At 36.3% G+C, this 12048-nt stretch overlaps 1 protein-coding gene across 3 annotated transcripts in view; it reads right to left on the minus strand.

Moving 5' to 3' along the window:
* Positions 1 to 3875: 3875 nt before the first annotated feature.
* PTPRK (protein tyrosine phosphatase receptor type K) overlaps positions 3876 to 12048 on the minus strand; it is a 487814-nt gene continuing 479641 nt past the window's right edge. For all 3 annotated transcript variants that reach the window (XM_045842702.1, XM_045842700.1, XM_045842699.1), the window contains 5 exons: positions 11775 to 11906; positions 11523 to 11648; positions 8753 to 8916; positions 8098 to 8233; positions 3876 to 5358 (listed from right to left, as the gene is read on the minus strand). In XM_045842702.1, the coding sequence (XP_045698658.1) occupies positions 5305 to 5358; positions 8098 to 8233; positions 8753 to 8916; positions 11523 to 11648; positions 11775 to 11906 (612 nt within the window). In that variant the 3' untranslated portion in view covers positions 3876 to 5304. The remainder of the gene's footprint in view (positions 5359 to 8097; positions 8234 to 8752; positions 8917 to 11522; positions 11649 to 11774; positions 11907 to 12048) is intronic.

Here is a 12048-nt window from a genome sequence, read left to right on the forward strand (position 1 = left end):
CTTGAAAATTTCTTTTATCATTTTTTTTTCATTTGAAGAGCTTCCTTTAGCCATTCTTTAAGAATAGGTCTAGCAACAAAGGAAACAGAGACCAATAGCTACATGGCTTAAATATTTACTATCTGACCCTCTACTGATAGACATATGACCTCTCTAGGTTTTAATTTCTTAAACTTAATAACAAGGGCATTGGACTCAATCATCTCTAATATCCTTTTAATATGTATCATTTCATTCAGTGAACTTATGTGATCTATTAGGTGAACATAAATTTATTCCTTCAATGATACTTTTGAGCTCAGGCAATAAAGAACTTAGCACTGGAATGTAAATAATTAAAAAATAGTTATTCCCTTTATCATGCCAAGAATATAACATGAAGGTGAAAAGAAATCAATTTCAGTCTGCTGACTGTGCTTCAAGTAATTAGATTTATGGAACTGGAGTTCAGGCTCCCACTGTGGGCTGGCAAGAGCTCATACTGTTTTGCACCTGCCATGGAAGTCAGCAGGCACTATGCAATCTGGAAGGCTGGGGCTTCTGCAGATACTTTTCTGCACTTGTGACTGAAACAGTTCAGCCCATCCCATGGCTCACAGAACAAGTGCTCCCCTTTTGAGTTCTTTATACTATTACTTCCAGAAGAATTATTTCTAGTCATCATTTTTGGGCTGCTTACTAGGTGAAATGTGTGAATTACTTTCTAAAACATGCTGTTCTGAATTTAGTCCAGGTAGGCGAGCATAGAGAGACATGTTTTGTTTTTTGTTTTATATCTGAGAAGTCAAGATTCATCCATGCACATTTTTAAGACAGAAAAATAAGAAAAGAAGGTAAATGAGAAACAAAAAATAAGTATGAAAAGCAGTCATGACAGCTGTTTAAAAAAAACTGAAATTCAAGTTTCTTTTAAAAACATTTTCAAAAGGCCCATACAGTAAAACAAGAGTTATTCTCCAGGGGAGTTCAAAAACCAGGTGCCTGAAGATCTTAAAATGACCAGACAAAACCTCCTGACAGGTTTTGTTCTGCACAGCATTGGTCCAGAAGTTGATTTTAGTTTTTGAATTGCCAACATTCAAAAATTTTGAGTTCACATAAAAATTACCCTTTTGACAGTGAGTCACGGTTGAGTCCACATTTCCATGCTGCTGGGAGGTAAGTCATGTTCTATTTGGGTGTCATATATGCTTTCAAGTCCAAGTGCGGATTAGCTTTTCCACATTGTTCCCTCCAGTCCCCATGTCTAGTGACAGTTGCCATTTATTATCTGTCTCATGCTATTGTTTCTTAGAGTAGAGCTGAAGATGGCATAAAATTAGTATCTATTTTTACATTCAGAGTAGGAAAATGCAAGAAGTAATATGTTTTATTAAGAATGAGATACATATTTTTGTAGAGATGAAAATTATTCCTACTAGAAAGTGCACAAGCTACAAATGCCTGATCTGAATGACCATTCTGAAATATACCTGCCCTATTTCCCTCACTCACAGTACCCATTGGCCCTGCTGGCATTTCTTCTTTTTCAACAAACAGGTAGAGGCCACGGTGACCTTGTTTTTCCCTCTCTCCCAGTTTGATTTCATCTCAGACCATGCACCATGGTGGGAATGCCTGGAAGTTGATAACAGTGTCCCTTCGGTGTTTGTTATCTTCCAGGTTAGCATTTCAATTCACTTTGGAGGAAGCTGGAAGTTTAGGAGTGTTATGCATCTACCACACAGTCATCGATTTTTGGACAATTTATATGTGAGAAACCATTTACAACTTACTTAAAGTAGATCCCAAGACAAAGCTTTTTCTTTTAGCTTTAGAGCTACGATATTCTGACACTCTGCTGAATGCTTCAACAGACCAGAATTGTAAACAAATTCAGATAATCTCTCTCTTGTATAACCCTCCTACCATGTGGGGAGACTTATGAAATAATATGTAAGTAGAAATTGCTATGAGACACAGCCAGCTGTCTTCTAATCTCACTCAGGATAGTGTTTAATAAAACAGCATTTTCCCCCCTCTTAAGTAGGGGTGTTCACTAAGACACTTAAATGAGTATAGAATATTGTGGAGTGTCTGCTTAAGGAAATACTTTATAAAGTAAATATTCATCATATTATATTGGGGTGTGGGATATAATATTGGTTTCTGGCTATTTTGTTATTAAAAAGGAATACTTGCTGAAGTTCACAGACATTAAATATAAATGTACAGTTGTCACTCTTCCATAAAACTTTGGTAAATCTCAAAGGCGATCTTTCAAAGCTAACAGACTATCTCATATTTGCCTGAGCTAAGGACAATCATTTATCTCCTGCATTTTAATATTTAATATATAAACATGTTTATTTATATATTAATAAATACTTTAATATTTACTAAGTTTTTAAGAGGCTGTTTATATCTGAATTCCAAGTTTGTTATATGAATGCCTGCAACCCAAGAGATTCTCAGTAAGGTGAATATTGAATGAGTTAGCACATCAGTATAGAAGTAAACATGTCTCCTCTCCCTCTTCATCCAAGCAAAAATGTCTTTCTTTTGTTTATCTTTCAATGTCAAAAATCATTCGCCTGTGACACAGAAACACATTCATGCAAAAGCCTTTTCTTTCTCTAAAGACAAAATATTAGAATAAGGCTAGGCAGCTTGGTTAAAACTTATAAATTCTCAGTTGCTTATGTTTCTATTGACACACTTCCAACATTTCCCTAGTGATAACATATACGAAAGGGATCTATAAAATTCAACTTTATAACAGGAACGAGTGACATACAGACATGGGGCCTTTAAGTATGAAAAATATGGTCACTTTTAAAAAGTTCTGACAGAGCGTTTCTTGCCCAGGGGGACATAGCCGAGAGGGACATGGCCAGGCATGGGACTACTCATGGAGCTCCACAAGGGTATAAAGCATGATTTTTTAAACATGAGTTTTGAGAAAGATGGATTGAGAACCACTCCCCTCCCAATCCTGGTGAACTGGTCTCTGTGGTGTCCAAACAAAGCAAACATGGCATTTCCATTTCCTGCTAAAGAGAGAGAGAGAGAGCTCCTTTTGTTCCTTGCTTGGAGTCTGGAGGCCACACGGACCTCTGAGCTTTGTGAACAGTGGTATTCATGGTGATTTTGGTGGCATGTGAATGCAATGATGTGAGTAGAAATGAAGTCAGGGTCCTGCAGAAAAGCAGAATCCTCCACAGGATTAGTGCCACTGGGTAAAAAAATCTTGGGTAAGTCTGTAGTTATTTTGTTAAGTACATTCATGTTTAAATGGAACTTAGTCTTCCCAGGAAAAGAAGTCTCATTATCTAAATTCTTACCAATAAAAGTCACAAATGTCCTGATAATGTACAAAGCAAATGGCATTTAAAGATGCCCATAATGGGTAACACTTTATGACAAAACCAATTAATGAGGAAAAATAAGAATGAAGTGCCCAATTTCTGTTGTCACACAACAGGGAAGTGGTGTGGTCAGTGGAAGAGAGGAAGCTGCTAAATCAGACTAAGATTTGAAGCAGGTGACAAATCATTTATGCTCTCGGTTTCAATTTCATTGGTAAAATAGAGGTGATAATTACTATTTGTCAAGTTTGTTATAAGAAAGAAATGAGAAAACATATACTATATAAAAGAATACTGACATATAACTATGGAAACTCAAAAAATAATTGATGTCAATATCTTTGCTTTTTTTTCTCCACTCGTATGGACTTTTTGAAATTCAACTTTAAAAAGCAAACTGAAAGAAACTGGTGCTTAGAGATTAGTTTTACTCCTAATAGAATTTTCATGGTCTACTTTTATTGAGAATAGGGTATTTAATTGGGAGTACAGGCATGGAAATGAGGAGAAAATGATGTGCAAACGATACCTGATATAATTATAAAAACTTTATTTCACTCTTACTTTAATTAAATCTTTAAAAGCACCATGTCATGTACTGGCAATCTAGAACAAGGCTACTGGAACGCTTCAGTCAATAACAAACTGCAAGCTGATGATGTTGAGTTACAGCTACATGGGGCACGTGAACAAGACCACACGTACGAAGGCTCCCTGGAGAATCTTGTGACGCTGCACAAAACAGGAATCTGGCATCAATTTGTTCACACTTTCTATGGTCAGAACCCAAAGCTCGTGCATGTAAACATCAAAAGAAACGTTTTATCACCTTGACAGTTTACAGATTGCTAAAACTTGACCCTGAAAGCATAAATGCTGCTATTTTGTTTGCTGCTTGGCGATAGGCTGAAAAGATCAAGTCCTTTAACATTTAAATGATGCTTCAAGGCTATGTTCTACACTGTGCACGCTACCAGAAAGGATTTGAATGTGTTCAACTCTCATATGTTATCACCAAACCATTATTTATTTACCTAATGAAATTGTGAAAAATTATACCTTTTCAGCAAAATGCTGTAATTTGGTCCTATATGAAAAGACCCAATTGCCAAGGTGTTTTACATAAATTTAATTCACAAGCATGTTCACAAGAGGATCACTATAAAGAACATTGCTTCCTGGTTTATGAATAAAGAGTTTATCCTCTACTTACACTAAAACATACAAAAAATAATCTACAAAAATTGTTTACGATGAATTTTAGTGAAAGAAAAAGCTTCAGAAAAAAAAGTGATAGCGTGGTGGTAGTATTTTAGCCATCAAAAAAGGAATGTCAGTAACCAATAAATATAATGTGCTTTCTCCATATAGACATATTTACACTTGAGTCTTTGGCTTATGTTTTTTTTCTAAAAAGAACTTTAAATGATCCAGCCATCATTGCACATTGAAAGAAAATAAGCCAGTTATATATATTTATATATTTATATAGAGATCTGCTACACTTGAAACATATAAAAAATGAACTTTACTATGAATTCGCACAGCTTTTCTTTCTTCTTTCTTTAAAGATTTAACATCTTTTGTCTAAAAAAGGGAAAAAAACACCACATAGAAAGTATTAATTCATGCAACATGTGGTGGCTGCTCTACCAAAACCAGGAGAGAAAAGGCTGCATATTCACTGTACAAACACTGATAAGTTCTCATTTGAATCTGGTTCTTATTAAATATAGTATATGTGGCACGAAATGTCGATGCTTTCATACAGTAATAGAAATTAATTGAGTCCTTTTTATTAAGATACACAACTTCATAAGAAAAATACTTTTACCTCTCGAATGTAAAAGTCGCCCACCCCCCACATTAAAATCTTTCTGCACAGGTGTAACAGGTACAACAGCTGCTGGCTCAACAGATGAACAGGTTCTTGCTGGGATGCGGACGTCTCACCCTACTAAGACGACTCCAGGTACTCCAAGGCTACATCATAGCAGAAGCGGTACTGCTCCTGAAAGACGTTAGCACAAAAGAGTTGGGGAAAGTGAGGAACAAAGAGACTCATGGTGAACAACAGCTACCCCATGAATACTCAGCAAACAATTTAGATATTTCAAGAATGAATGACAAATTATTTTTTCTATATACAAGTTGAATATCTGGGAATACATATTTCACATTTCAGTCTAATGGCTGCTGTTTAAGAAAACAGATGATGTAAAAAGATATGTTGTCTTTGCCTTATAGTTTCTATCAAATTAAAAAACTATTTTGAAAGTTGATTATAATAGTAATACCTCATCATGACAGACAATTTTTCCAATATAGAAAAATATAAAGATTAATAAGCAGATTTTCTATACTTCTATCATCAGAAAATAAAATTGTTAATATTACTGCCTTAGTTTTGCTTCAGTCCTTTTTAATGCATGGTTGAAATAATTACTTTGGAACAAACATACTTGCATACATATATGAGGATATAATTTTATATTCATTGTCTTTTGTGTAACATTAGGTAACTTTTTCCCATGTTAACACATCTTTTAACCCTATATAAAAGTCTAACAGGTGGATTGTTTATCTATTAGATTGCATTTATTTTTTTCTACTATAAAATAATGCTACAGTAATACATGCAAATATTCTTTTCCACATTTTAGACATTTCCCTTAGCAGAAAAAAAGAAGCCAGTCATTTCAAACTGCCACTTTACAATGTCAAATTCTTAATTTTTGACAGCTTTTGGTCCATCAGGGTATTCAAGAAAGTTTTTGACACTGGTTGGTAGTTCTTAAAATTTTTTGAGCTTATTTACATCTGAACATTTATTTCTGCTGCCTTGATATATTTAAGATGGATTTGTTAGCTATAAAAATTTTGAGTTTAAACTGCTTTTCCTCTAAGTCCATGTATGCGTTGCTTATTCAGAATTTGAAAAAATTCGGAGACTGTATTACTAATTATGACTTACAACATGTAACTCATTAAAATCTTTCCAACTCAACCCAAGTAGATAAATTTAGGCTGAAATGGAGAATAATGTAAAACTCATATTCTTTCTAAAGCCAACGTCCAGGTGTCTCTAGCAATAAACTGGGGTGACAGAAACCTTCCCCGAGAGGTCTGCATCTACCCTACCCTAATTGTCAAGTAGACGTGATTTTAAGTAGTCTGCTACTGTAACAAGTGCATCTGAAGAAACACAAAGTGCTTGAAAGCAGTTATATCTTTTTAATCAGTCTCCAGCCATTTGTTTTACACTCTAAATTTCCTTACCAAACTTGTCAGTACAAGTCAACAGCACATTAAACTAATCATCACCTGTGATGAAACACAAATCAGAGGGTGGGGGATTTTGTCATGATTCACTGGACATGAGTTAAAAGTAAATTGTAACTTTTTGGAAGATTTTAGAATGGCAGAGTTTAACCATAGAATTATTTTCTTAAAGTAATGGTGGAAAATAACAGTGAAATTTGGAGGTACAATTTGAATTCTGAGGTCAGAAGTAACCCCATTAAGAAGACTTGGTCAGAGAGACAGAGGCAGAGTTTACATTGAGAAATCTTCAGACTGCAAAGAGTCTAAAGACATAACCACTACCCATTTGCTTTTAAAAGAACCTGAGAGTTCCACCTCAAAAATTTTTCAACCCATCCCCCTTTCTCCATCTCGACTGCCAACACCCCGGTCAAAGCCATCATGCCTTGTTTGGACAACTGCAGTCACCCAAGGGATGCTGGGAGCAGAGGGGGTTGGAGCACTTGTAGAAGGTGAAAAAGTCTTGTTTTCACTCTTGAAAGTGAAAGAGTATGAATGTAACTCTTCAGATTTAGTCTCAGGAAGCAGTGCACCCCTTGTGTGAACAATCCAAGAGCAGGAAGTGGTAAAAATGCTTAAAGGTTTATTGAATTGCTCATTTTGGTTATCTGATAATCTTGATAAATGTAGGGCAAGCAACAGTGATGCCTTGGTTTTTCTGGTTGACTTTTCTGTGAACATACACTACACAGGGGCTCCTGATTCTATCCTGCCATGCACACATGTGTAACCCACAGGCATCTCTCCTTAGAAGTGAAATGTGCTAAAGAAGTGTAGCTTGCTTTCTTATTCTTTATACAGCTTCACCCAGATACACTCCCACACACATATACATCTGCTCTTATTTTGTAAGTTATGTTCTGATTTTTTGAGCTCTGGTAGTCAGGTAGCATCACAGGAACTACACTCTATAATTTGTAAAAGCTGAAAATTGTCAATGATAAGTTTAAAAATTTATACTTTGACCAGAAGTAATGAATTATAAAATTGCAGTTGCCCTTTAAAAACATTGGTACTGAAAGTCCTGATGTATATCCCTCAGATCAGTTTTATCAGCAAACTCAATATACTCTAAGAAATTAAAAGTAAATAAGAATAATGCCTAGAGAGCAAATTTATTCTTATTATAGAACCACTTACCCTAACTTTATTTTAGCAAATGTTTATATCCATAATAGAAAAACAAATTCCTATACATTTTCTCAATTTAATGAAAATAGTTTTCTTTATTATTGGCAGCTTATGTGATATGTGATTAAGTTTCCTTGGGTAGAGGGGCTGCTCTGTAGTCCACCAACTACAGAGAACAGTCCCCACAAAGACAGGTTTGCACCTCGCATCCCCTATGTGTGCATGAAACCAATTCACAAGCAGGTAAATGCCTGATTCATTTCTACGCTCCCTTCTGTCTCAAAGACTGACTCACCGGGGCTTCCACCATGTTGGGCTTACTGTTCCTCAGTGTCTTGACCGCGTGGAACACATCAACGACGTTTTGCCGTTTCACCATTTCCACAACAATGCCGATAGCACAGAACATGCCACTTCGCCCGCCACCATTTCTAAAGCCAAGGAACGCAAAGCCATTTTACATCAAAGCTTTTGGAGACTATAGGTCGCACAAAGATATATGTTTGGAAAATAAAACATGATCTTTAATTTTTTTTTCATTTGTGTCTTAATTTTGCTTCAGATGTGCACCTGAAAGTGTGCAGGGCCAGGGGAAAGGACACTTGAGGAAGATGTTAACTCGGTAGCTTATGCTTAGGAATATGCTACAGGCATAGCTTGCCAACCTAGATCCTCAGAAACTGTGACAGATTTCCAAACTGTGTAAATCAGAAAAGTGGTTCAGAGTAATGTAAGAGTTTATTTGAAATTATATAAAAACTATGTAATAATCAACTTTTAAAAGCAACTGAAAGCTCGTTAGTTAGTAGTTAATGATGGGATTAGGAGACAGGAAGATCTATGGCGCCGTGTAAGATGTGAGCCAGGTGCTCTCTGGCACGGAGGAGGGGAAGGCCAAGGCGGGCACGAGCGCCAAGGCTCCCGGGCCGGCCAGCCACCTCGGTACTCACAGACAGTGGATGATCGTGCGGCCTTCCCCTTCCTCGCATTCCTCCTGCCATTTTTCCACCTGAAGTATCAGCTTCAGAAATGACCGTTTAGAGCCAGGCACTTCTCGATGAGAAGCCCATCCTAGATACTGAAACTGCTGTACCATCAGATATCCTTCCTGTGGCTGTGGAAGAAAAAGTACTTTTACTAAGTAGGGACTAGAAATTGAACCAAAAAGCAAGAAGTCCTTACCAATGGATACCATGATATCAATGACATTTACACTGGATCAATTCTGTAAGTCCTAACTATGTTCATGCATGCCAGTGCAGAAACATTCTAAGTTACAGCAGCAGGAAACTTGAAAATTATCCTTTATACAAGCTTCTCCCTCGGAGCCCTGTCCATTAATCAATTCCTATGTGTATACTTCTTAAAGAACTTTCAAAGTCATCTCTTCTTTATCACCACTGACATCAGTGCACTCCCAATCACAGGTTATGATAATTACCTCCTAGTGGATCTCCTGAAATATACTTTGATCTCTCTCCAACTCTTTCTTACTGTAGGCATCATGATTATTTTGAAATGCAAATTTGATCTTGTCATTCTTCTGCTTTAATGGTTTCCACATGATCTTAGCATAAAATTCTAATTACTATCATGGCTTAAGAATCCTTACATGATCTGGCTCCACCTTCTTCTTCAACCTTCCCTTTACTCAAACAGGCCATTCAAGTTCCAGACACATCAGCCTTCTTTTAATCTTGCCTTGGGGACTCTGCACATACATTCCCTTTGCCCTGAACATTTCCTTCTTGCTTGCCCTTCTCAGTTCCAAATGGTGACCAACTTGGGTTGGTCTTGGGTTTGCCTGGGACTTTTCAAGTTCTTAGCACTAAAACTCGTGTGTCCTGAAAACCTCTCTATGCTGTGTAAACCAAAGTGGTTGGCTACCCCATCCTCAAATAGCTTCTACCAATTCTTCAAACTTTGGCTTAATTATCAGTGCCTCAAAGAAATTTTTCCTGATCACCCAGCTATGTCAGATCACCCAAATACTTTGTATTCTGTACTTTCTCTGTAAAATTATTCATATCTGTAAATAAGTGATAATTTAATTAGTTCTTTAATACTTATCTTCCCTGATAAAATATAAATTCTTTAAGGACAAGAAAGTTTCTCTTTTTCCCTGCCAAACGCTGTACAACATGAACCTAGAAAAATAATTTCCAGAGTTTTGTTGAATGAGTGAATCAAAATCTTAAACCCTCAAATAAAAGTGTGAAGGAAGACTATGCAATTCATGAGTATGCCATATCATAAAGCATCAGATCTGAACCAGTGTTAAGCAAAGAGGGCTCATGCATCTTTTGGTAGAACCAGGACCTACCTAGTATAACACCCAACTTCTTGTTGTTTCATGTACTAAATTTTTGATGAAGTGAATGATGTTAAATAATGAGATAGAAAACAGAAAAATAATCTTGCACTGTTAAGACTTAGAATGCCAAATATTGAAGAATAAGGAAACAAATATGCCGCCAAAAAAACGTAACACCAATTTCAGCTCTTGTTACTGGAATATTTTTCATTTAAACAGCTCAATTAACAGACAAGTCTTACTTTCTTAGTTTAGTGCCTATGGTTTCCAGCTAAAACATTACTAGAACCATAATGTAACAGATGTGCAGATATAATGAGATTTCATTTAAATTTACATCTAAGATATCCATGAACAGTATGACATGATTGAATTTATCTTTTTCTTCATGAAAATGAGTAATAGAATTGGATAGGATTTTACCCTCTGTTTATAGTTATATACATATGGGTTTACTAAACAGGAACACATACAGCCATTTTGAGATGAAAAACATTGAAATATGATCATCCTAATCACACAATTAATATAATAGATATAGATATGTAGTTCATGTAGTTCAGGGCTGCTGCTCTGAACTAGAATCTTTTTTTTAAGATTTTTCTTAAAAAAAAAAGGAGGGACATTTAATGGAAGTTACTAATGTTTTATTTTCAAATTATGCTTGTTATTTGGTTATATAACCTAAACAGTTTTTATTAATGCTTTTTTTTAAGTAGAGACCCAAGACATCCCCCTGCCCACAAAGCACATGAATAGTCAGGGAAAGTTGCTACTTTGTTCTTGGGAAAGGGCACAGTGGCAGAGCTCTGCTTCTTTCCATAGACCTGGGCAGGGGGAGACATTGGGACATTTAGAAAGACACCGTTGTAGGTGGGAGGAGAATCAGTGATGTCTGTGATTTACCTTCTTCATGCCTGGGGCTCTTCCTTACACACAGGACTTGCAATAGTGACATGGAACCTTCTATAATGACTTCTAATAATATAGCCCTTCCTTTGGAGGTAAACCTTCTCTGTTATTATTATTATTATTATTGTATTATTTTCAACTGCATGTCTTCTCTGAGCTGGATGTCAATACTAATAAAACATGCAGTCAACCTGGAGATATGTCTACATGAGCTCAGGAGCCAAGTAGACTAATCAAACTCAATTAAGCCAGTGCATCCAAATCTAGCCTAGTAATAGACCAGAAAACAGTAGCTTCCGGCATTTCTGCTTTCCTGTTTTCATACTGCTTTTTGTTCTAGTACTAAGGTGTAAGATGATTACTATTTTGGGGACTGATTATGTAAGGTTTATGAATTCTACTCTCCATGTTGTCTGAATGGAATTATACCCTGTCATGGCTATAATCCACATATTCTGGATCAACTCAATTAGAATAATTGAACAATGACTCACTCTGGTTAGATTGCATATCCTAAAAATCCGGTTTATCACATCACAATCCATTGAACATGACATGCATTCCACTTGGATTGGGCCGTATCGCAGCATCCCTTCTTCTGGCCAGTACTGAGGACAGCCCTAGAGGATGAGTGTTTTGAAATTAAAAAGAGTGTGATTTTTTTTCTCATTAGGGTGGTAAAAGAATTTTCTTACTATGCTATTAAGTTATGTATAAATACACAAAGGCAGCCCATAGCCACTAACCTGGGACAAGTCAACTTCATTCAACATCACAATGGAAGTACAGCCGTAGTCATACACTAATCTCCAGAAGTCCTTCACAGTGTTTGGCAGAGGGTATTGTGTGACGATGAAAGCAGCGGGTTGCCTGTAGCTCTGTGAAGAAACAATGTAGATGGGAAAACATAAGAAGAACTTAAAATGCACGATCAGTTGTATAAGCAGATTCAATGCACTTCAGTGTAGAGCCAGTAAAATGTAACAGCTTCACATGGAGATGGAACCAGATTGCTCTACA

Source organism: Phyllostomus hastatus, unplaced genomic scaffold (assembly GCF_019186645.2).
Source record: "Phyllostomus hastatus isolate PE091 unplaced genomic scaffold, TTU_PhHast_1.1 phas_contig_40, whole genome shotgun sequence".
NCBI classification, from domain to species: Eukaryota; Metazoa; Chordata; class Mammalia; order Chiroptera; family Phyllostomidae; genus Phyllostomus; species Phyllostomus hastatus.